Genomic DNA, 25584 nt, shown 5'->3' with positions numbered 1-25584 from the left:
AAAATGTTTATTAAAATGTGCACAATGATCGTCTCCCTCTCTCCTCATCTTCTTAAATAGTAAGTTCATTGAGGACCATTAGGATCACATCTGCCTCTGTGTTTCTACTCCACCAGTACAATGGGGCTTCAATCCTGATACTAGTGGCAGAGTTAGAAGTAGACTGCTGGGCTCCTGACTCCCAGTCCTGTGCTCTAACCATTTAGACAACTCTCCTCTACCAGAGCCCGGAAGAGAATCCAAGAGTCCTGACCCCTAGTCTCCTTTGCTCAAACCCACCAGACAACAGTCTCCTCTTAAAGCTGGGAACAAAATCACAGAATCCAACCATTGAATCCCAGGTGCTCTCTCACCTCGAGGCAACACGAGAGGGTCTGTTTACACACTAGAAGAACAATAGGATGCAAAGCAGAAGGAGAAGCCAAAGAAAATCAAGATCAGAATTAAATTCTTTAATACAAAAAAAAGTTTGTTTATCATCGTTGTAGCTGTTTTTTAAGATATATCTGTACTTTTGTGTTGGTTTGTTTAAAAATAAATATGTACTACGGAATATCTTGAAAAAATTCACTAGACACAATATGTATTGTTAATATCTTTTTCCCCGCAATTATTACAGATAAACAGTAGCACCAATAAATAAAATGATAACAAATATTAAAATTAAAAAAGGAGAAATTCAGGATGTAGAATTTTCTATTGTTCCTTTTTTTTTTTACATATATAAAAAAAATCGTAGCGTCTATTTAATCCGAATCACACATATACATAGACATATATATATATATACACACACACACAGCCAAATATATATATAGTATGTAGATGTATATCTAACCCTTGTCTCAATAGGAATGTGTAGGGGTGTCTGTTAGAGAAACTCAATTAAATAACTACCTAGAACATGCTACTGAGTCTGCCAACAATTGGGGAGATGGGTTGGGGCATAGAAGGGTTAAACTTATACACAATCAGTTAAAAAAAAAGGAGGTATGGTTTATAAATAGTTGAAATTAAATATTAACAAGAAATACTGAAAAATCCCTACTCTTTAATTAAATTATGTTTAATTTCTAATTTAAAAAGGGATATTAAATAAGTATATAAAACACTTTCTCTTCCCGCCTCAGAAGCTTCTGTCTTGAGCACGACGCAGCGTGACTATATACATGATGGATGCAGGCACACCCGCGTGTCTTCCTCCTCCTGAAAGCCATCAGCGGGCCGGGGAATTCCTAGTGGTTAGTAGTCACTTGTGGGGAGTCTGTTTTTATACCGCCTTGTCTCTTGGGACGCTTTCATTTGGTACATTATTAGGCGTTGAAAGTTCAATTGCAGGTGGTGGCTGGCAGCATTCTAACACAAACCAAGTATCCTTTTGATTATTGTTTTTTTAATCACAGAACTGGATTATATATATCCACATAGACATACAAACACTCATTGGTGTGCGGGGGTGTGTGTGTGTGTGTGCATACTGGTGCATATTACAGATATAGAGAGAGATGGCCAAGATTTCAAAAGAGACTAGTGATTTGAGGTGATGGGTACCCAACGTGAGCCTCCTTAAAGAGGCCTGGTGTTTTGAGAAGAGGTGAAAAATCAGGCCTCAGATGAAGCACCCAAAAAATGAAAGCACCCCAAATCACTAGGCACGTTTGAAAATCTTTACTGTATATATATAATAAGTACAGATAATTAGATATACAGACACACACACACACACACACACCCCTACTGTGTATATACTTTTGATTAATATCCCTTTCCAGAAATGTTCCATCCGCATCTTGGACGCTCTTCAGTGGCAGCACTGTGCATGAGGAGAGCAGACCGTGCTGTCTGGCTATGCACGGGTCCCCATTCTTGCTTCAGCGCCCTGCAGGCCCATCTGTCGTTTTGCAGCCATCAGGGTGAGAAATCTAGTTTCTTGGGATACTTCCTCAAGGGGAACGGTTCGTGCGTCAGCTGCCCACCATCCTTAAGGCCAGGCTCTACCCTCGGCAGAGTTCCTACAGCAAGTCAAATCAACGCAAAACGTACACTGACATCCCGTGTCCCAGCAAGGCAGGTCGTGAGACGAGTAGGGGCGAAGGTTGGAGGGAAGGAGGGGGAAAAGAATCCTCAACCACGTAGAGGGCCCAGCGTGCCAATCCGTTTCCTTGACCTTTGACCCATAAAACCCCAAGGCACCGCTCTCTGGAATCCCCTGCCCCTCCTCTCTGGCTCTTCTCCTCCTCGGCACAAGGGAAGAGAAGGGGCTTTGTGGAACGGCCCACGCAACACAGAAACAGCGGCGGCCGCACGAGTCAGTCAGAGTTAAGAAGGCTACACCCAGCGCTTTCGTTAAAGTCCCGTCTCAGCTTGTTTCTTATGCCCCAAGTAGCCCGCTTGTGTCCACAGCAGTCGAGTATATCCAGTGAAGACACCAATAACATTAGCAATGTTAAAAAAATTCAGTGTGTGTACGTACACACACACACGCACACGCACACATACAGATGTGGTTAAAATATATATACATATATAGATGTATGTATGTATGTATATATATATTTATACCTACATATACGTCTGTATGGGAATCCCATAAAATACACCCCTATAGTCTTCCTGGCTCTGTTATTTAGCAGCATGAAAAGAAAAAAAAAATAAAATAAAACAGGTCAAAACCCAAAGGTGAATCCTGTGCGGCGGGTGCCTCGGGGAATGTTCCTTCCGGAGTCCATCGTCCGTACTGAAAGTGCTGTGCTCTACCGATCCTTCATTTTAGGGTGCATTTGGATTAGGGTTTTTGTTTTTTTCCTTTCTTTCTTTTCCCATCCAGGCAAGAAATCAAGCTCCAGAAACAGGGCTGCTCCCCCCTTCTTCTCCGCTGCTCACCGTCTCGGCTTTTCACATCTGCTGGGCAGGAGAGGGAGAAAAGAGGTTACATTTGTGTGGCAGGGAGGGCAGTGACAAGTTCAAGACCGCACTGCGGCTCTGTGGGGATAAGCCAAAGGCACCACAGGGACCCAGGTAGTGATTCGTCCCGTACTGGAAGAGGGAGAAAATCACTGAGAATATCAACCCAGCCGAATCACAGTCCCCTGGGTTCTTAGGTTGGGGGTGAGTTAGGAACAGAATTACAGCTGAAAAGCACCTTCTCCCTCCTCAGCCTTAAAACCCACCCTGCTTCCCATCTGCCCCTTCTCACACTCCCACACCAACTCATGTGCACAGAGACTGGCCGACCCATGCAGAGACACTCCCCACAGCCCAGCTCCCAACTTCGCCTGTGGTTCCTGTTGGAAGCAGTGCAGCCAAAACAGCCTCATGCAGGCAAGAAGATGAAAGGAAAGCGCGTCTCATTCCACTAGCTGCTGCGAGCAGGGGTTAGTGCCAGAGAACAGCGGCAGCCACTTGTGGAAGCAGCAGGAGAAACGAGAGCTGGCCCTGCCCCGTAGGGCCCAACTTCAGAAACTCCAGCGGGGAGAGAGGGAGGAACTTCAGCTTAACCAGCTTTAAATCCGGAAACAGCTAAATCACCCGCTCCCATGGCTCCATCCTGCGCTCCCGGCCAATGCACTGACTCTGGAAACCTCTAACCATGCCACTCACCCCACCACAGGGAGGGCTTGGCAAGAAAGACTAATAATCCCTCGAGCCAGGAAGGGTTTTTTGTTTTGTTTTTTTCACTTGGGAATATTTCCCACCCTTGAATTCTGAGGGGATGATTTCCAGCTGCTCCTGGGAGGGGGAGAGAGGTGGTGGGAGATAAAGGTCAAGGGCAGGGAGCTGTCTGGTCTCACTCTCTGTAACTCAAGAAGAGCTGGCTCAGCTCTGCCCATAGCACCAGTCACTCTCCCGCTCAGGTTACACCTCCCCCCTCAAAAAAAAATTTCCTCTGCATTCACAAGCCCTGGCAGCACCAGAAGCCTGGGCTTCCCGGGGTTTGGCACAAAGCAGGATGGCACGATGGTTTCGGGATGTAAGCACCTCACTCCCAGGGATGGCTGTAATACACGGACGCTGGTCAACCACAAAACTACCACCAGGCAGGGGACAAGATGCCTCAGCTTCCAGCCTCTAGCCACACAGGACCCTCGTTTTCATAGCCCCTTGCCCTCTTCACCCCCAACAGAAACAGCCTGACACCCTCTTATGGGAACCGAATCTTTGTGAATCGAGGCTGGAGTTTATAGCCACAGGCTGGTCCTTAGCAGTTCCTTTTACACATCTATACAAAGATTCTCTCACACACACCAGCAGGATCCTCAGCTGGTGTCAATCAGCATCGCTCCACTGAAGTCAATGAGGCGACACTGATTTGCACCAGCTGAGGATCTGGCCCACAGTTTCTATGCAGGTCTGTCTCCAGCTATAGCTATGACTGATAGAGAAGACGTAAGTAGGCTGAAGACACTCACGCAGCATAGACAGCTGGATGGACCCAGACCACACTGTCTCTCTGTAGTCCTATCATACATGCAGCCAGAAACAGTGACCCTGCCTTGTGTACACTATAGACAGGTACTCCTTTTCTTTTTGCAACTATAGACAGACACACCCACAGACACACCAGGTCTCGTGGCACAGCCTCACATGCTCTCATCTCATTGTTAGGGCAGGTAGGGAGCTGTATGCACACCACAGGCCAAGAGTTCTCTCCCTGGCATTTAGGAGCATGAGGGTCAGGAGAACTGCCGGCTCTAGGGGTGCGTGGGGGAGGGCTCAGGGGAAGGGAGGACTTCCTGGACTGTTTCCAGTCTCTCCAGAGGGGTGTGAAAGAGTCACCCTCCAGATATACCAAGGGATACATTGTCTATGCAAAAGGGGGAGTCTAATCAAAGTGCGAAAGAGGAGCCATGTGCCTTCCCTAAACCAACCAATGGGCAGTATGTACACTGGGATGTATGTGGGGTTACAGGCTCGTTCTCTGCTTAACACAGCAACACAAAATCCACCAGGGTGTCCTGCTAGTGGGTACGCTGGCCCCAAACGCCCCGTCTGTGGGAGCGTCCCATCCGATCCCTGCCAGCACATTCGAAGCTCACAGCAGGCCTGTGACAAACGGTAAACGCTGTCCCCTTTCCATTGCAAGGTGGCCCTTAGTACAGAGGAAAGGAGTGACCACAGAGCATTGGTGCCAGAAGCCAGCAGGAAGCAAGCTCCCTCTCTCTCTCTTTCTCTCTCTTTGGGTGTTTCTCTTTCATCCTTCAGGACACAAACCTGCAAGTGCGCTCGTTTAACTCAAGCTGCCTCGACTTGCAACGTGAGTCTGTGAATTTGCAGGAACATTTACAGGTCTGGGGATCTTGTACAAACAAGTGCTTTCTCCTCTCTGAGCAAGGCTCACAGTGACTGCAAAAAGGCAAAAGGAAAGAAGTCTAAGCTACAGCGCTTCAGCAGGAAGAAAATACACATGCAACACCCTACACATCCAAGCAATCCCCTGCCCCCTCCCCGCAGCTCCCACACGGCCCCATTGGAGCGTCGCTGGCTGACGGATTCGCACGGCAGCGCTCTGACAGGCCCGCAACCTAGTTGCGACAACACCCACTTGCATTAGTGTAAAGAGACAGAAAACAGGCTCTCAGCACGGTATTCACCAATCCCGCATTGGGTCCAATCCGCACGGGGGACAGGGAGGCGAGAGAACCTCCCTGACCACGGCTGTGTTAGCAACGGGCCCCTGAAATGGAATGTCCACGCTACAAAGAGGCCAGCAGCTAGTCGGTTAAACCCCTGTGGTCTCTCCTCCCCTGGAGAGGCAGGCAGGGCTCAACTGTGCAGTGAGGGGAGAGAAGACCCCTGCCCCTTGCTGCTACAGTCGAGTTTTGTCTTGTCCTTCCTTGGGGACTGGGGGATTTAATTCATTCTTTAAGCCCCCAGCCCACTCCAGACCTGCCACCTGAGAGACTATCAAGAGAAAGGGTGTGAATTTACAATGCAGAATTGTGTGAATCAGAGTGAGAGAGAGAGAGCAAGAGAGAGAGAGAAGCCACCAAATCCAGCAGATGCAGAGAGCCCCCCTAAGTTACCCAGCACTTCCACTGCTCCCCTAGGCTCGTGTTTTCATCAGACACACACGCACATGCACAGCTGAGGCCAGCCTCCTGTTGCCCGCCTTGCCGCAGGGACTGGCGGAGGACAGAAGCCAAGGTGGGAAGGGGGATCACACAGGCGCATTATAAGGAGCGACTGCAGTGCAACAAGCCCGCCCAGCCACCACGTTCCTGTGCCCTCGGAAACGACCACAGCTGCTCGTCAAAGAGAGGAGGTGCCAAGCAAGCAAAAGCCACCTGCCCTGAGCTGTGCTACCCCTGCCCAGTGCCACCACCAGTGCTTCCCCGCAGGACTAGGAGCCCACCAGTGATTCGGAGGGGAAGGGGGGAGATTTTGAGTGTGCTGCAAGCGGGCTGATTGGTTTGGGACAGAGTCTACGAGCACATGACACAAACGTACAAGCTGAGCGGTTTGTACCGGCTTTTCTTGCGCTTTCTCTTTTGCCCCTTCCCCATTCCTCGCTTTGATTTTCTGGAAGAAAAACCAAAAAAAAAAAAAAAACCAGAAGAGAGAGAGAGAGAGAGAGAGAGAGAGAGAACGGAAGAAAACCGAAAGGAAAAAATACAGCCATGTGTGTCCATTGGGGGGAGGGGGAAACACCCAGGGCAGGGCTGGAGAACTGGTCTCTGGGATGATGTGCTCATCACACCATTCGCACTGGCTTTCTCACGCTCCCCACCACAACCACAGGGGCAAAGAGCCCTTCAAATCAAAGGCTGCCTGGACCCAGTCCCAGCATCCTATTGCCCTGCTGCTACCGCCTCAAGGGTAAGAGGGCTTTCCGGGCGGAGGAGGGGCGCAGAGAGACTCAGTAAGCGTGGCCCAAACTTTGGGAGGGCCAGCAACAGAGCGTCCATCACTGACTGACAAGAAGGAATCAGAACAGAGCAACTCCCCTCCTCCTTGATAAACTAAAGCGCTGGGTCCAGACATGCCCAGATGTGCAAGGCAAACTGCATCGCCAGTATTCCAAAGGGAACGTCGGTGCGGCAGAGAATTCCACCGCGGTGACCAGCCGGGTCAGGGTTAATACGTGCTGGGACAGGGTGTGGAAGCTGCCCCGTGAGGGCAGGGGGGTTTCCCTGAGGGAAGGGGCCCTGTGTTAATGCTTTGCCATGCGAGCCTCGCTACTGAGGGGTAACGAGTTGGAAGTGTTTGGTCAAAGCTCTCCCAGCCCTTCGCCCCGCACCCACTGCCCTCATGGCAGCCAGGGGCAGCCTGGCATAGGCAGTAGCCTGCTTACTTGCGGGGGCAGGACCCTGCAGCACTAAGCACGTCGGGCACCCAACCTGTTTCCCTTTGCTGCGGCAGCTGCATGGGCAGATCGAGTGAGTGATTCCTGCAGGCAGGTGAGCAGCGGGGCAGGAGGAGTCAGAACCTGAGTCACTCACTTGCTCATCCTTGCTGCTGGCTGGCTCCTGACTGTCAGCCCATGGCTGGGAGCTCCAGGGCTCCCACCCACAGGCAGCTTCCTACCGGCTCTGCATGAAGGAGGAAGAGGCCTACCCTAGTTCTGACACCTGGGAGGGGAAAGAGACCTCTCTTTGCCAGCCAAGCAGTTTCCAAACCTCCCCCTCCCCATTTCACCTGGCGCTGCCCAAGAGAGGAGCGGACGGAGCCAAGAGACTGACTCATTTTACACCTTCTTCTTCGAAATCCATCCATCGCTTGTGGTTGGCAGGCGGGTCTGGGAGGAGCCGGCACCGATCGGGCTGCCGACGGCAGAGCAGGGGAACAGCCTGCTCTGCCCCTCCAGCTGCACTAGCACCAGTGCAAGGGACACATGTGACACGGAGACACTAGACAAAGTCCCAGGGTTTGTCAGTCGAGTGAGTCCTTGCACCGAAGCCCTCCTCCTCCCCAGCTCTGCCTCCTCCCTCCCTTCCCCAGCTCAGTCCACCTTGGCTGGGTGGAGAAGGGCGAGGAGAGGGGGTGGGAGGACCCTGAGGGTAACTGGCAGGGCGTTTCTTGGGCCCTGTTCAAGCCTGTTTGCTGGCACCAGCAACTGAGTGTTCATTTCCTTCCAAACTCTCTCCTAGCTGCGAGCAAAGAGAGCGTCCCAGGAACACAAGGAGAGTCGTGGGGTGGGGGGGGTGGGGGGAGGGAAATGTCCTTTGGGGGAGATTTCCATGCCTTGCAGACTACAGAGAGACATTAAGGACAAATGTACTTGGGGGGTGGGGGGAGGGATGGAAGCATCAAGCACAACAGAGACTTCAGTCCGATCCAAACCAAACTGTCGCTAGCGTGCAGGAATGGCATAGAGAAGGGGAGGTGCTGCGGGTCAGGTTAGCGGAGAGGGAACGCTGCACAAACACAGGGGAGCAGGCCGGCTGCTTCGCCCACCCCGTACGGCACCAGCGCTCACACGGCCCCAGCTCTCTCACACCTTCAAAGCACAAAGTCACTCGGACTGAACCACCACTGCACACACTAGTCCAGAGAGAAGGAACCTCGGGAACGTCAGCCTGATGGAACCATGAGCCGAACTCCAGGGAAGGAGGGAAGCAACTCTGGCTGCACAGCTGACCAGGAGGGTGTTCTCTCTCGTTCTCTCTCTTTCTGCCTCACCTCCCCAAGCCCCAGCTCCATCACTTCCCTCGCTGGCACTGTGCAGAGCCGCTACCCCAGCCACGTGCAGTCCAGCTCTCCCGCTCCCAGGGAGGGGTCGTGCTTTCCTCTTTATGTATTGATTTGTGCTGGGTGAGCGCAGGATCGTTCATTCCTCCCTGTCTGTTATCGTCGCTGAGAGCAGATGGCGTCAGGGTAATTTTCGTGACCGTTTTTGGAAAGGTTCTACCCTGACCCCTTCTGTGCAAATCACCTGCCCAAGCAAATCCATAAGTTTGACTGAGATTCTACCTCTCGCTAAAGCCTCTGCCAGGAACATTCCCACATGCTGCTAGGCAAGCTAAAGTGGCTCCTTTCCTTCTCCCACCCCCCTTTCAATGAGCAGTGTCCAACCCCATATAGTGTTCGCCTTCCCTCCACCAGGCCTCGAGTGCAATCTCTTCCTGAGGCCAAGCGCGGCTCTTGTTCAGAGAGAGAGAGAGGCCCTGCCAGGAACCAAAGCTGAGATGGATAGTCTGGCTGCTGAAAGAGTCTCTATGCAAGCTGATGCGAAAGAAGCCAGCAAGCTCTCACCAAAACAGCGGGAAAAAGAAAGGCAGCGATTGCCAGTGACCACAGCAACACCCGGGTGCTGCACCAGAATCCATTCCTGAGTGGCACTTAACTCCATTCCAGGATTTCTCTGATGCTCTATGTAATGTGTCAGGGAGCCACTGTCATGGGGGGTCAGGCAGGGAGCAGACTCCTGCAGTCTAGAATAAGGAAGAACCACCACAACTGGATTTCTGTGCCCTCCTGGAATGGATTCAGGATACAACCCCCTAACAGCACCACTTGTTTATTAAAGAAACAGTGCCTAAATCTGAGCATCTCCTGCTATCAAAGGAGCAAAGAGGGGGAAATAAACCACCAGCCAACCACCAAAAGAAAAAGGAGGAAAAGGCTCGTCACTTACTTTTCTTGTTTAGCTTTGACGTCTTTCTTTGGTCTGCAGGGCAAGAGAGAACAAATGCTGGCTTAGAAGGGAGCCAGTGGCAGGCCCTTACTGTACTGTCCTCCCCTTCACCATCCCAGCCCCGCCTTATCCCCCCAAGGACAGCAGTCCCACCACTGTGCCCTCGGCACATAGGCCCCATCTATCCTGACTGGCTGAGCGGCCTCCCTGGAGGGGTTTGTCCTCCATTTGCAACCCGTTGGCAGCCACGGGGCTCCATGGGACATGGGCTATCATCAGCCCTCCCCCGTACTCTCCTCCAGCCCCCCAGCAGTCTCTAGAAAGGTGGTGATGTCATTAGCGAAGGACCCTTTCCTCCCCAGCCCAGCTGCCCCTCTGCGAACCAGCTTGGAGCAGACCTGCAGCCCCAGGCCAGGGTCCCTAACCCCCAATGCCAGTAAAAAAGAAAGGCCGGCTCCCCGTGGGCAGGTGCATTCTGAGGGCAGCTGGTGCTCTGGAGATCCCCAGCGTGGCTCCATCCTCACCTGCATTCACATTTACTGTGCTGTAAGAAGCTCATGTGCACTATGTGCTGACTCTGATGGGGTTTAATTCTCATTATCTGGAAGGAAAGACACAGAGAGTCACAATCATGGGCCAGTCGGGGCGGATCGGCATCTCTGCCAAGAAGCACAGACAGAAGAAACATTCCCAGCCCCCCCCCCCCCCCCCGCTGTCTCTCTGAGGAGGGCACCAGAGCTCCTAATGGTGCTTCCAGGTGCATCCCCCTGGTCAGTGGAGCCCTTTGCTTGCCTGGCAGGAAGCAGCACCAAGCTCAGCCTAGGGTTTTATTTTTTCAGATGTGAAGTGGAGCTGGTGCTGGTGAAAAGTGCAGAGTGACAGCCCTGGATGCTGGTACAGGAGCAAGGGCAGCTGTGCAAGCTTCCCCCATGCTGCCCTGTCCATAGATTTCTCCCCTAGTGACACTTCTAAAGGCCGACACTTGCTTTGTCAGTACCAGGCCCCTCTAAGACCGACAAGAAAACAGCCGATTTCACAGCAGCCACAAAACTGCCCTCAGCTGGAGACAAACTTCAGTCCCTACCAACAAGAGAGGCATTTAAACCAAGATGCCACAGCCCACTCCTGAGCTCCTGCCCCATCCTGAATTCAAACTGGTGCCTTCCAGGTGTAAGGCCCTGGGAGCAAACTCTTGATCCCCTGAGTCGCCCACTCCACCCAGGCTGCTCACGCAGAATAAAAGCCACTGCGTATCAAGACGTGAACCATTCAGTGCTGCAGAGCCAGGATTCCTGCACTCAGTACTAGAATCATCCCTGCAGGGCCAGCTTTTGAGCTGGTGTCAATCAGTGCAGCTCCAGCGAAGTCACTTAAGCCACGGATCTGACCCTCTGTATTTATACTGCACTCATCATGAACCCAGCTGGGACGCTAGCACTGGTGCTTCCGGCAGAGATCTGCTGATGTGCTCCTGCCCTCAATGCATGTGCACATCGGTCAGCTCTGGTGAGTCCAGTGTGAAGGGGCAGGAAGAAACATGCATCCCTATTTACAGCACCCAGCATAACGGGTCATCGATCCCGACTGGAACCTGAGCTGCTGCGCAAATATAAATAATAATGCAAGGTTCTCAACACACAATGTCAAATTTGGCTCAGGTCATGAGCATAATGAGTGTGTTTGGTGTCAACATAGTCCCGTATGGTCTCTTGTCCATACCACAAAGCCACTGCAATATTTACAGTCTCTGCTTGAGGGGTCCAGGGCTGGAACGGGGGTGGGGGAAGGCTGCAGGTCAGGAGTGAGGAGCTGTGTATGGGGAGCCCAGGACTGGAAGAGCAGAGGCAGTGCTGGTCAGGCTCAGGGCCTCAGCGTTGCTGCGTGGGGGAGAGGCGGGAACCCGGCCAGTGCGGAGCTGCAGTGGCTGATCGATATGGGGAATGCTTTCACAGAGAGCTTCCTGCCGTACGCCTGGCCTTCACCCACACGGCCAGCCTCTGACCTTCCTGAGCACTAAATTCAGCAGCTTCAGAACAAAAGCACAGAGACTTTTCCACTTGACACTGCAGCAGCAGCATTTCTTAGAGCCCCTTCCCACCCCTGCTGGGCCATTGGCTCTAACGGCCCAAATCCCCAGCTCCGCGGGTAAAGGCTGGCCTGACACACTCTCCAGGGGAGAGAGATCAGAGAGGGCATCCTCTTTCACACTACACGCAGCCGCCTTATGAGCAAGTGCTGCCTGATACAAATACCAAAGCAAGAGTTAATGTGGCACAAGGGGCTGGGAAGATTCCCTACCCGGCCTCCGAGATCACACCAGGAAGTCATTCGAAGCGCTCCCTTTATAATGCAGCTTTTCTGTCTGTGGCTAGCAAGTTAACTCCACTGACCCAGAAAATGGATTCTCCCCTTAACCTTAAATGGAAGCAACTCCTGTTAAATCTGCTTGGTGCGGCCATGGGAGATCAGACCCCCGAAGCAATGTCTCATCACACCAGCCTTTGGCTAAAAACGAGACTGACCACCCCCCTTTCCCCTCCCCAAGACTCCAGGGGAGGCCCATCTGCCTTCTTTGTAGAGGCCTCCCTCCCAGACAAGGCTTCTCCTCCTCGGCTGCCTCAGAGCGAGCAAGTTACAGTGACTCAGGGGATGCCCAAGGGCAGGAGGCGTCCTCCCCTCCGCTACCCCCATTCTCCAGCCATGCCCTCACCTCCATGGTGACGTTGTGCACTTCCACGGGGACACATTCTAGGCCCTCGTCACCACAGCAGCCCGCACACCTCAGCAGGGGTACGCAGGACGGCTTGAAGATGTACTCCACCTCATCAGGGTACTCCTGGAAAATGTCCACCAGGGTCTCAATTGTCCTGCAGAAGCTGCGCTCATAGACCTCCAGGAACTTGATAACTATGAGGCGGGAGGGAGGGATGGAGAGAGAGAGAGAGAGGGAATGAATTAACAGCAGCTCGGCCTGGGAACACTCACACCTTCCCCTTAAAATGAGAGAAGCAGTTGCAATTACTGATCCCTCTGCCCTTTGCTGGGGCCCCTGCTGCCCTGATCTGCCTCTGCAGTACAGAGTCCCTCATCTTCACCCCACCAAGCTGAGGGGGCCCCACACTGGTGCAAATTAACTTCCCAGATAACCTGTTAACTCAGTAGGGGAAGAGGGGCTCTTGCCTGAATTAGACGCTGCTTCTGAGTAGAAGTGGGAAGATAACTGTCTAGGCTGATCTAAGTCACCTGGCCCCGATGCCTCCTCTACCTGCCTCCCCCGTTATCTGACACATTCCATCGGATGCCCTGCCACTAAATGCCTTAGCTCAGCCAAAAAGCACCTGACACTGAAACAGATGGTTTTGGGTAGGGGTGAGTCATTGGTAGGATTTATCTTTCACCCCGTTCAAAGTGTCAAATTCTCATCCAATGGACACTGGGAATGCCATAAGCTAATGTGGGAAGTGACTCCCAAAAGGTCAGAAGAGAGGGGACAGACTCCACCCCTGACGATCTTTGGGAACAGAAGCTCCCTTGGGGTGAAGGAGAATGGGTGTGAATCATTAAAAGTGCATTCCCACTCCTCCGTGCTGTCCCTCCCCCAGTCTACCCTCCTGTCCACCCACCCAGAGCGTGCCTGTCAGATCCAGAGCATCCGTTCCAATATGCCACCTTCTGCAGCACTACACTGCCTGTTAACGACATTTGCCAGAGTGTCAGTCCCTAATTCCCCGGAACCTCTCAGCAATGCCACAGTTTCTCAGTCCAGGAAATCCAGGGTCGGCCATGGAGTGGAGGAATCAATGACTCTCAGCATCCAGGGTAATAACTGGGCCACATACCAGAATGAGGTGGAGTGTGGTGCAGATCTGCCTTTACTTCCTCCCTTTCACTCTCAGTACCCAAGCGAACTAAACATCAGGTGCTGGGACCCTCTCTGATTTCACAAGTGTTTCCCAGTGCTCCCCTATCGGGTGCCAAAGACTGATCTCATCGCTTGGTCAAGGAGTGGAGAGATTTAAAGAGATGATAGATGAATACACGTACAAAGCCCTGTTCTGCGGATAGCAAATGCACGGCACCCTATAGTCCAGCATGCATTCTAGAGAGGAAGTTTCAAAGAGCAGAGGGAGAGTGTATGCATAGGAAGACAGTGGCTGGCCTGTGCTGTTCTCCATTAGAATGATACGCCTGCACTGTATGCACACAGTCCTGTAATGGTGAGGTCGATAACCCCATGTGATAAGCACAAACTGCTTGCATCATGGAAAAAATGGTCTCTACTAAGCATTTCTGGAGTGGCCTGAACCTGTGACAAACTAGCATAAAGGTTATTTTGCCACAAAAATATAAAAGCTGCAGGGCTCTGAGCTCAGGGCCCACAGTTAATTGTTGAAAGTTAATTCTAGGTCATGCAGAGCTGAGAGTGTCACAGTACTGCTGGCAGCGGGTGCGAGTGGGAGGAGTATCTGTTTAGGAATTGAACATGTCAGAGAGCACAAGCACCTATTAAAAGGGAAAGTGGCTCAGGGAAGGGAAATGTGACCGGCAAGACAGGGACTGGTTGCTAGCATTCTTCCTCCAGAAGAGTCATTCCCCCTCTCCTTGGCAAGCCTGCCTCTCATCTCCTTCCCTGTCTTGTCTCTGTCACTTCCTTCTTCTTGTTCCCTTTCAGGGTGACCTTAACCTTAAAAAGAGACTACCTCTATACGGTAGATTTAAACAATTTAGCCCCTGGGAAATTACGCAGGCCCAGAGACAGGCATGGAGGCGCACTGCTGATTATTCACACCCTCCGAACGTTAAGGATCTGGGAACTGTCGCAATACAAATAAGTCCAGGATAAAAATGCGGATGGATCTGTGCGGGGGTGGGGGAGTGGGGGAGGGATTGGCTACATGTGCCAACCAAACACTACTGCATGTGCTAGTCTAGTCATGACAGGCAGAAACTGAAACTGACTGGAAACTAAAGTGAAACTGACCAGCCTGCTTCCATTGTCCAAACTGAGTGTGTCAGAAGGGAAAACCAACAGCATAAATGGTGAAAAAATACACTTGGCTTTTAAAAATTCATTTGTTTTTTTTATAACCTAAGGGGTTATTAGCAACATAAGGAAGGCGATTCCATTTCTAAGGCCAGGTTTATTGGTGGACTCCAAATACACTGCTTTGCCAGAACAGCACCAAGCAGCTGGATCATGCCAGTGACTGCGGTCTATAGTTTGGTTTCAGAACTGCATTTGTAGTTTCCTTTGCAGAGTCTTTTGTTTCATTTGTAAAGTCTCCAGTCCTTACACGTTCAGCAGTGCCCTGACCATAGTGCTGGGGATTCAGGGTGCTGCCAAACCCAGAATGTTCGCAGAAGAAATCTCCAATAGAAGCCGCAGCCTTTACTTGCTGCTGTTTTGGGTGTTTGAATATGAAAGATTATTTTCAGGAGCATGTGTCAGCTTCTGAAGAGGGGGAGGGGAATCTGTACCCAAATTTAAATCAGAATATCCTGCCCACAAAGGGGCTGATCTCGCTAGATGCATTGATTTATTTGAGTTTAAGGTGCTCAATACTTAGCAGGATCAAGCCCAAATTTGGAGCTGAGTGGTGGAGAGAAACATGCTAAAAAGAGGGTGGTGCTCAAAGAATGGGTCTGTGATTGGTTCACTGCTGTGCCCATCGCTGGCTGAGCAGCTATATATACATACTGTTCTTTTAAAAATAAAAAGCGCAGCCACAAGAGCTGGTGGCTTCCTTTATTTATACCAGAAAAATCTTTTCTCGTGGAGTAAACAAAGAGTGTTTGTCTGGCTTCTCTACAATGGCCTGTGCCACAAAATCATGTGGAAGGATAGCGGAGCAGCAGGGGGCTAGGTCTACCATTACGGATAGTCCCCAAATTGGATCAGGTCCCCAGATGTAATCCTGGCTGAAGTGGGTGGGTCAGTGAAGAAGCCAAAGAAACAAAATGACCTTTCGTCCCAGGACCTTTATGAAATATGAAGCTGTATGACTCCCCTTGTAGAGTAGCTGAGTATTATCACCCCATTGCATTGAGGGGGAAACAGAGGCACAGGGAGGGAGCGAGGGGGAAGGAATGGGAACTGACTTCCCAAGGTGTCGGAGCAAATCAGAAGCAGAGCTAGGAAGATAACATACGACTCATGATTTCTAGTACCCTGAGCTAACCATAGACATATTTGCATCACAGAACTAGGAATAGAACCTATGAGTCCTGATTCCTAGTCCCCCTGCTCCAATCAATAGACCAATCTCTCTTCCCTTCCCATCACCATTCTTGTGATGTGGAACCAGGAGTGGGTGGAAAGTAAGAACCCTCCAGGACAATAGGCACCGTTGAACTCCTCCTCTCACCAGTAAGATGGATGGGAGCACAAAGGGGGCACAGACCAGGGTATTAGCTGCCACTCATTTCTACTACTAGCAGAGGGTCTGGGTACGAAAATGAGCCTTGCAGTGGGCTCAATCCTGCTTCCTCTGAAGTCAATGAGCCTTTCACTGTTCACGGGGCAGTCTGCCAGCAAACCAGAAATGGATGACAATGCAAAATGGACACCTTGTGACAAATCCAGCCTGCTGGAAATCTCTGGCAACTCTCCTATGGCTTGTCATGCCAATAAAGTTATTGAAATTGAAACTGAGTGTGGCAGGGAGGGGTTCAGTCCCTAGGTGCACTGCTAGAGCCCCCTGCTGCCCTTCTGTGGGAATAACACCAAGGGTCACAACCTGCCAGGCCATGCCAATCAAGATGAGGATAAAGACAAACTAGGGCCGTGGATGACCATTGCCAGCGTGACAGTGGCTTTCTCCAGCATGAAGGTGGAAAAGAATGGTAACCCTGTCTGAGATGTGGCACAGAAGGTCACTTCACCCTACTGCTCCAAAGTCCACAGCACTGTAATCCCCAGTCTGAATCAAGAACTACAGAGAGAAAGCTGAGCCATTAAAATATAAGGGGTCCCACAAGTCAGAAGTGGGCTACCAAAGCTTGCCATCTGATAGCTTGGTGCCTACTGCAGTTCTAGTCTATACCCAGATTTATTCAGCCCTCCGTCCAAACACCTGATTTACTGCCCATTATAGTCTTCGAGCAGCTGGAGTTATCTGAGATAGCAATGACTTGAGAAGCACCAAGGTCTCACTTCCTTTTACCTAGTACCCCCACAGGTACTAGACTGCCAGCAATGAACCCAATTGAATTAACTGGGCTATGGTACCACTAATACACTCTCTAGGCCTGCTAGCTCAAACAGAGCAAAAGGGAATGTGTTTTAGGTTTGTCACTATATAGTGCAACCCTCTCCTCCTTCCAAGAGATCTGGCTGAGAGTCTGGAAAATTAGCCCTCGCTTCTTCTTCTTCTTCTTCTTCTTTTTTAAGATGAGCTATCTTACTGGCTCAGGAAGATCCAGGTGCTGATTGGTCCTTTGTCTGATGATCAGATCTTATCACTGAGCAGGGCACAGTGAGTGCGCATGGGAAAGAGAAGAGGGAGACAGGCAGCAAAGATGACAAACTCCTTCCTGTGACATTAGGGAACTATTCATAGCCACTCAGCTTTTGGTAAATTGTGGGGGTTTTTTTGTTTGTTTGTTTGTTTGGGGGCATTCTGGGAAATTTGCAACGGGTTCATAAGGATCTCCGCAATATGTTCCATTGGACTGATACAGCCAGTGTCCCTCTATGTCTCCAGAAAAGATGAAGGAAGGGAAAAGTCTGCTCTTCAGACAGGCCCACCTGTTTCGCAAAAGGGCTTTCCAAATTAAAGAGCAGTTCTGACTAGTATGAAGCCACAAAAGGGTTAAATCTGGGGTCTCACATTTCAAGTCCTATTCTCTCCTCCCCGCCCATATGCACACGTTGCTCCTGCTTTCCAGAAGGTGGCAGTATTGGTCCTCAGGATCTTCCCAGCAGCTTGGCTCAATGTCTCCCCCAAAGCACCCCATTCCCCACCTCCCAGAGCTTCTGCTCTTCCTAATTGCTTGTAAGCCCTGTAGCTGTTGAGAAGAAAGAGGCAAGCCGCTTACCTTCATTGGGTTTCCTCTCCCCATCCCCAAGGGTCGGAGCGGCCTGCGACAACTGCAAAGATAATAGAAAATTAGTCAAAACCCAAAGTAATTATCCTGTCCCCAGGGGCGGTTAGGGAGCTGAACCGCTTCCCAGGGTTCTACCCTCCAGCTCCAGAATGATGCGGTAACAATGCCACTGGAAGCAACAGTGTTTCGGAGCATTAGTGTAGCCTTTGGATGCATTCCAGCCCCCCTAGTTCCATCCCAACCCTCTTCTCCCCTCGGAAAATAAAGCAGCCACAAAGGAGCATGTCTGACTTCCCTGTTACAACCTTACAGGGAGAAGTGTTGCATGCGGAGAGAAGTTATTAGTAAAGGCTTTTGCCGGCTTTGAGGGGAAGTGTTCCCCCCCTCCCCCCACCCCATGTGACCGCAAGACAAGCACAGAGAAACCTTTGTCTTCTCTTTCCTCCAGAGCAGAAGAAAATGAAATAAAAATAACACCTTGGGCCTGGGCTTAAAAAGGAGTGTGGGGGGCAGAGACACAGCATCCAGGCAAAGGCAATTCACCCCAGCATGTGTATGCGTGAGAAAGCCAGAGAGGGCACTTGGGAGTGGAGTGGGTGGAGATCTGGTTTAGTGCAACATCACTTTAAAAAAGAACACAGAGAAATTAACTGCTCAAAGGCATTTCGAATTATTAAGGTCAAAAAACAGAGCGGGAATCTGGGCGGGGGAGAAAAACAACATTGGTGACCTTCTAACGCTGACATGACAAATACGCTAGGAGATTTGTCCACGTTCATGTTCCAAGGAAAGTTAGTGGAAGGTATTTCAAAAAGGGGCCTAGGTTACAAAGCAGGCTAGCAAGTGCAGACGGATTGGGTACTGCTTTTAAAGGGACAACAGCCCTATTTTTTCTACCTCCCCTCTCGCTCCTAAATTAGTCTCTGTTATAAAGGTAAATCATTTGAGCTGGCATTATGTGGCGGGGAGAAGGAGGGTGAGAAAAGTCTCATGGTTTGAAAGGTCATCTCTGCTCTTACCATGTTTGCCGCTGAGTGGTGGCGATGGTTGGCTGTCGATATTTGGCTTTCTGCCAGAGTGATTAACTGTTACATCACTCTCTCACATAGTAACTGCCCAAAACTACCCTTGCGCACTCCCACTCCCCCTGGCATGAAGGACATTGCGCACCTCAGCACAGTGGGGGCACAGATCTGGGCCATAGCCTCTGTGCTACAGAACCAAGACTAGGCCCCTGAGCTCCCTCTGTCACACTTTCCTAATCAAAAAAATCCCCCTCCTACTGTTTTTGTAGTGACAAGAGACACTTCTGAGTAGCTGACACAGGCACTAATGGAATTAACTAACCTGCCCCCCAACCAGAGGGAGAGCTGGAGAGAAAGCATTACAGTGTTTTATTAGAAAACCGTTTTACATTTCAGGTGAGACCTTAAAAACCCAGCTCCTGTCTGCTCCGTGTGAGCATTATAACTCTGATGGCATTTTCCATAAGGCAGACTTCACCCTGCTGTCCTTGACCAAAAACACCCACTCACTATTTGTGCAATGTGCTGCCATCTACATGTCCTCCACTCCAGAGACAGCTGCATTTCAGTGGAGCTGTATTAAAGTGCTTTGGGATGAGTGGTGGTATAGAAACGCAATATATTATTTATCACTGATCGTATTAGGCTTTTAAAAAAAATAATCACTGTCATCTCACAAATGACCAGGTACGGGACTGGAGCCAGCCAGCCCAGGACAGTGTCAGGCCTGCCAAACAGATCAGCTACCTATATGCTTCCACACAGACCCACACACAACCTAGCACCACCAGCTTTAAGAGGAGGGAGGAGATGGAGCTTCCAAAGCAGGAGAAGAAGCCCCTCTGCCAATTATTCCCTAGGGCCTGTGTATAGCTCCTTCTAGCTAAGGTTCTGCTGATCTGCCTCCCAACGCCATTGAAGCACATAAGCTCCTGGCCCTAGGTATAATATGCAAATCCAGCCTTCAGTCACCCAGTTAAGGGTCTATTCCCCACTGGGGAAGAGACGCTATCTGCCCTCGCTCGGCGTTAGGGCTGTGATATCAGCTTTAAAAGAGGACTCCCAGGAACACTGTCATTCCTGAAGGGTGAAGGTCACTGCAACAGTACAAACAAAATGGAGGAGGCAGAGGCTGCAGCAGCCCTCCAGAACCAGCCCATGCCTGAAGACCAAGGGCCAAAACGGACAGAAAAGCATCAGCTGTGCCCTAGCAAAGGAAGGAAATCACCAGCCAGATCAGTCTGTTCAATCTACAAGGCACAGAAGTACTGTTAGGGTAGGGTTTGGAATCAGGCAGAACATGACCATTGGCTGCTACTGAGAACTGCCTTGGAAACACCTTTACAGCTCAGCTGTGCCTACTCGCTTTCTGGGGCCACTGGCCTCCCCTGCCACATGCCCCCCACGTCACTGGCAGGTGTCAGGAAACAGGTGTAAGCAGCACATTTTCACTCCTCACCTGCAACACAGCCCACAGCTCGTTCTTCAGCAGAACCCACCATCCCACAACCAGCACCTGGAGCAGCAGCTATTCTACCCATTCTAGGAAGTAACCAAACTCTAACCCATGATTTTACTGTGATCAAGGTGTGGGAGCGCATGTGCAAACTGCTAGCTAACGAAGTCTGCAAACATGTTAAAAGTCATACAACAGTCTGGGAATTCACCTGAACTGGATTGCTGTGCGTGCCTGAAATCAACCCCAGATGCCACTCCTGACTACCAACTGGCCCGGAAAGAAGGTGATTTCACAGCAGGCCCTCCACTCCTTGCCTTTGGATCTAGGAGGGCTTCTGGAATTATTAATAATACAATGTCTCCCTAGAGGCCCTGCTCCACTCTCACGTATTTCTCTCACTCCTTTTCCCTTTCCAATCACTGCTACCCATGGAGACTGTCTGTTGAGGCAGCATTGCTTGGATGGAAGGCAGCTTGCCTCATATTAGACCAGGTGGCTATGTATCACAGAAGGGGCAACTGGAAAACAAAAGCAGAAGAGCCCTTCAGGGGACAACAAGGCCCAGTGCCCTTCGGTGGGAGCCTGAAGGTCATGCTGCCTGGGCTCTCTCTCCTCTACTGGCTTTTGGAACTACTCATCATTTCCGTAATATGACTGCTTTCCATGTTTTTCTGTGGCATGGATGCAGTCCCTGAGTTAGTGGCAGGTATATCGCCTTGAGGTAGGGGTTGTATAAGAAGAAGCTTCTGTGCTATTTGCAGGTTGTTGAGAACTTGTGGTCTGAAATCAGAGAAACACTCCCCAACACAGAGTCAGCTCCTGACTCACCCTGTCTGTATTTGCACCTTCTCTGTCTCCTGTCTGCTTTGCTGAGGGATCCAGTTCTAATGCGAAGCAAGTTATTCTCTTGAGGAAGAGAAAAGGTTAATTCAATCGTTCCCCCCACCACAACCCTTTCTCTTCCTTCCCCTCCCCCTAATCTCTGCAGGCTCATTAAAAGAGCTTTGTAACTGTTTGGGGCTGGAACAAACAATCCAGCCACTTTGGGAGGGACTCTGGGACGGGAGTTAAGGCACTTTCAGTCTTAGGCGCTAGAAATTCTTCTCAGAGGTTTCTACGCAAGGGGGAGGCTTTACTGCAACCTTTCCCCATTGTACATGCAGAGAGAGGTCAGTAATCCTGCAAGCTGCCGGCAGACAGCATGGGGACCTCTGAAACAGAGCAGAATGGGGCAAGAGAATCTGGGTTTGTCCAAGAATTAGAGATCCTCTGGGATGGCAGTGCGGAATCCCCCTTTTTGCTCCCAAGACTTGCTCCTGTTAGTTTGTTCTCAGAGCAAGAGCGAAAAGCAGCTTTGGGGAAGATGACCCGCTGTGGCCTGTCTACTCAGTGTGGAAGGGGCTGGGGCAGTTAGTTCTCCTGGTGTTTCCAGTGTGGCCTGGCTCATAGACACACCAAAAGCAGGAGCCTGGTCGGTGTGAGATCATTAACAGTCTAGTCACAGGCTCTCTTTCCCTCCCTCCCTCAGTGTCTGATCACTGCCGGACCCCTATGGCAACACAGCTGGTGTACCCAAGGCTCTCCACATTCCACGACAGGAAGGGAAGAGCTCGGGCTCCCAGGATATTCTCTCCCTGGGGTCACTCCTAGGAGGCTGCAGTTTAGAATCAAACCCATCGAACAAAGAAATGATGGGGCCGGTCTGTGCTTCCCTGTTTTCAAGGGGAAAGGGGCTGTGGGGAAGTCAGTGTACCCTCTCCCAAAACCCACTGGCCACACCTGACCCTGAGAGCAGTGGGGACAGGGTGGCAGGGCCAGGGCTGGCTAACATTTGAGGAGGGTGGTATTCTATCTGCATTCTTCCCCCCCCCCCCCTCATTACAAAGGATACTCCCTGCAAGTAAAGCAGGACACCTGCAGCAGCACCGCCCATCCCAAGCCACCAACTCACAATTTCCCACTGTCCCAGCCTCCCTGCAAGTCGTGATAATATTACTAACAGCCTCAAGAATGAGTAATTATAACTCTGCCTTTACTAAAGCGGCACTGGAATACCAGCCTCTCTCCTCTGCATTTATTAAAGCAGCACTGCATTACCTGTACCTTGCTTTTCCTGGGAGCCGGGGCCAAGGCTTTATTTAATTCTCCCCAGCATGCCTGGCTAGGTAGATAAGTTTATTCAGCACCACTGCCTGATAAACAGTGGAGATAAAATATTATCATCAAAGCGCGAACCTCGGGTCCTGACACAGAGTAATGCTTTATGCCAGGCCCACGATCATCGCAATGCTGCCTACGTGAGATCTGTCTAGCACCAGTATTTCTAATGTTCCCACCACCGTAGTATGTAGGCGACCGACAAACAAATAAGGGCAGAACTCACGTCTGTCTGCAGGAACCTGGCGGTCTGTCTGTCTAGGCACTTATCTGGCTCCCACGTCTGTACTATCGCAGGAGCATCTCACAATCTTTAATGCCTTAATCCTCACAACACTCTGTGAGGCAGGGATGCCTCTTCCCTGCCACTCTGTTATTCCTCCTTATTTGTTCCTACCTTTCCCCTCTGTCTCTTTCGTTCCTTGTCATTATTCTCCTCTGGTGAGGAGAGACTTTTGCGGAAGGCTTTTTGCACTGTGTTCTGAAAATGGCCAGACTTGGGTTCCGTCTGATTTGCCGGCCTCAAAGTTTTTTTGTTTTTGTTTTTTTTTAAACCACCTTAACATGAGACTAGCCAAGGACAGGCCAGTGATATCACCATAACTTAGCACATGACACTCTCCAATAGGAGGGAAGCCTGGTTTCCTATCAAGTGCAGGCTAATCTGCTGCTGTCACCTAGAAAGTGGCACTATAACAGGCTAGCAACAAAGCATGTGATGCCTGCCAGACTTCAGTTACATCTGAAATGGCTTCTAATTGAGGAGTTACCTTCTAGTGCCAGTGCTGAGCAAACAATGTGAACAGCAGGTTAGTTTACAAATGGTATTTATTCTCACACTGGAGGGCCTGGCCCTCAGTGAGGGCCTCCCCAAATTCCTGAAGACAAATGGTAGAAGAAAACTAACTTCTTCTTATCCTTCCAATTATAATATATGCCTACCTAGCCAACCTATACCATATCACCTGGACGCTCAATCTAACCCGTTTAAAAACTTGGCAACACATCCCACTTGACTCCCTTAAAAAGAGACAGGGTTTGTACAAAGAGGTGTATTTTTTTAAGGAGGCCAAACCGATTTCTGATCCTTGGGAATGCCATGGAGGCTGGGGTAAAAGTAGGGAGAGAAGGGGGAAATCGGAGTTTTGAAATCTCAACGGGGACATGTATTTTGCAAATCAGTCTGGATGAAATACAGAATCCATTCTGTCCCCTTTGATCTCTATTTGTTTTTCCAGCAGCGAGGTGTTCTCGGAGCGCCGGGCAGTAACATGCCCGAGAGATCTAACTAAAGACAAATAGGGCAAAACAGCCTTTTGCAATGTCAGGAGACAGAGGACGAGGCTTACAGCCCAGGCACGGTGCTTCCAGAAGCTGATGCAAGAAGTCAGCGTGCCGCTTACATGCCCGGGGAGGGATGACGGGGCCAAGCACGGGGATCATGTCCGCCTGTGAATTTCAAATAAAGCTCCCAACTTCTACGAAACTCCACAGGCAACAAATCCGTCCCATTCCCAGGAGGAAGAGGAGAGTGGGCACAGGCTGAGCAGCGAGTGGGAACCGGGACTCCTTCAGGAACTCATAAAATCCCGGACCTCCCCCCGCAAGTACAAGGGTGCCTGATGGCCACTACACTCAAAGTGCATGTGTGTGTTCACGGTAGCTCACACACCTTTCTCTAAAAAAAGAGCAGGAGGACTTGTGGCACCTTAGAGACTAACCAATTTATTTGAGCATAAGCTCTCCTGAGCTACAGCTCACTTCATCGGATGCCTGTCTGTCTGTGTCTGAGGGCGTGCGGCGCCTAGGGATACTTCTGCAGGAGACACACGGCACTGCACACACTCGTGCCCTTGCACACGCACGCGGAGACAGCTGCACACGTGAATTCCATACACCTAGCCTGGGCACGGGGCAGGCGAGGGGTGCTCGCTCTGCCACCGGCATCCCTGAGTTCCCAGCCTCGAGGCACGGTCGGTGGCAGCCGCAGGCGGGGGGAAAGACCACGCCGGGCAGGGGGAAGGCGCCCCCTACACATACACAAAGCCCCCCACTCACCCCCCCTTACCTTGGCGTTGTGGAGATAGAGCAGCGCCGCCAGCCCCCAGTGGATCCAAGTGAGCAGAAAGTTCATGATTCCTGGAGCAGGTCGGGGGAGGGGGGTGGCTTGCTGAGCTTTTGCTGTGTCTCTCTCTGGCCGCCTGTCTCCTTCCCTTTCTCTCTACCCCTCCGTGCCCTCGTCCTCCCTCTCCTGGAGCCGCTCTCCTGGGTGATTTCTGCAAAGCTTGCGGCCAGGGGGAACTCTTCAGTCTCGGGTTTCACCCCTCCATGAGCCCGGCTCTCTAACCGCCAAAGAAACAGACACCCTCCCCGCTTTTTTTTTTTTTTCCTCTCTCTCTCTCTCTCTCTCTCTCGTTCCCTGCACAAAGCTCAGCCTCCTCCGTCCGGCCCGGTTCCGATCCGACCCCCGGAGGGACAATCCAAGCTCCAAACGGCACCGATTTGTAACAGATTTCCCCTCGGAGAGGTAAGAAAAACCCACGCGCGCGCACACAAAAAAAGTTTGCCCGAAAGTTTTCAATGCATTTTCCAGTCTTCGGGTTGGTTTCCTGCGGCTGCTCCCAAGCTGGAGTTTCCTTTCAGGGGAGGGGGGCTGATCCCCGCTTTGGATCCCTGGCTCGGCCCGGTTCGGTTCTCCCTGCAACTGGGAGGGATCGGGGGGTGGGGATTGGATCCCTTTCCTTCTTTCCACCGCTTTCAAAATCCAAAGTGGCCGGGGAGTGGAGGGAAAATCCAAGCCGGTAAGAGTGGGGGCGGGGGGAATAAATTAATGAGTGGGTAAAAATAATAATTAATACCAATAGCAAATCCCAGCGCACAGGGAGAGCTGCTCCTCCTAGTCTGCTCTGCTCCCTCCTGTGCTGATCTGGCTCGCTCGCTCTCCTTTCTTGGCGGAGAGTCTGGCTGCACTTTGCTGTCGCTCGCTCGTGAACGTCAGGCAAGAGCCACAGCCCAGCGCTCTCTTTCTCTCCCTGCCTCGCTTCGCCCTCCCTCTGCAACTGGAACTGCACTGCTCGGCTAGCTCCGCTCCTGACTCAGAAGAGCTTACTAAGCCCCGCCCAGCTCCACCCTCCTCCCCTCCCTCCTCGGCCAGGGGGCCCAATTCTGCAGCCGGGGGAGAGGGGGGGGGACGACGACGTTGCGATTGGCACACATCCTGCTCCTTCCGAAAGCCCGCTGCAGAGTCGTGTGGTGCTGGCAATCGCTTGCAGCCAGAGGAACTGGGGATCCGTTCCAGGGCCCCCAGCCGCTTTCATTTTCCC

At 51.2% G+C, this 25584-nt stretch overlaps 1 protein-coding gene across 4 annotated transcripts; it reads right to left on the bottom strand.

The window, feature by feature from the left end:
* Window positions 1-484: 484 nt before the first annotated feature.
* VEGFA (vascular endothelial growth factor A) lies at window positions 485-25260 on the bottom strand. 4 transcript variants are annotated; one of them, XM_084622678.1, is made up of 8 exons: window positions 24330-25260; window positions 17612-17663; window positions 12285-12481; window positions 10099-10175; window positions 9575-9607; window positions 6448-6519; window positions 5212-5343; window positions 485-2901 (listed from the first exon to the last, which is right to left on the bottom strand). In XM_084622678.1, the coding sequence occupies exons 1-8, from the start codon at window positions 24393-24395 to the stop codon at window positions 2880-2882; spliced, it is 651 nt and encodes a 216-aa protein (XP_084478804.1). In that variant the 5' UTR covers window positions 24396-25260; the 3' UTR covers window positions 485-2879. The 4 variants fall into 4 exon arrangements, with proteins under 4 accessions (XP_084478804.1, XP_084478805.1, XP_084478807.1 ...); XM_084622679.1 differs by having other exon boundaries at window positions 6466-6519; XM_084622680.1 differs by lacking the exon at window positions 6448-6519 and having other exon boundaries at window positions 486-2901.
* Between the last annotated feature and the right edge of the window lie 324 nt (window positions 25261-25584).

The sequence above is a fragment of the Lepidochelys olivacea genome (genome assembly GCF_965140295.1).
Source record: "Lepidochelys olivacea isolate rLepOli2 genome assembly, chromosome: 3".
Lineage (NCBI taxonomy): Eukaryota > Metazoa > Chordata > Testudines > Cheloniidae > Lepidochelys > Lepidochelys olivacea.
The sequence above is the reverse complement of the archived record's forward strand: the minus strand, read 5'-3'. Positions and strand labels throughout refer to the sequence as shown.

Excerpts from the sequence above, each read along its gene's own strand:
- VEGFA (XM_084622678.1), bottom strand. The coding sequence starts at position 24,395 with ATGAACTTTCTGCTCACTTGGATCCACTGGGGGCTGGCGGCGCTGCTC. Across the intron at positions 17,664-24,329 it reads TCTATCTCCACAACGCCAAG|TTGTCGCAGGCCGCTCCGAC; the intron begins GTAAGGGGGGGT and ends TTATCTTTGCAG. Across the intron at positions 10,176-12,284 it reads TGCACAACGTCACCATGGAG|ATAATGAGAATTAAACCCCA; the intron begins GTGAGGGCATGG and ends CTTTCCTTCCAG.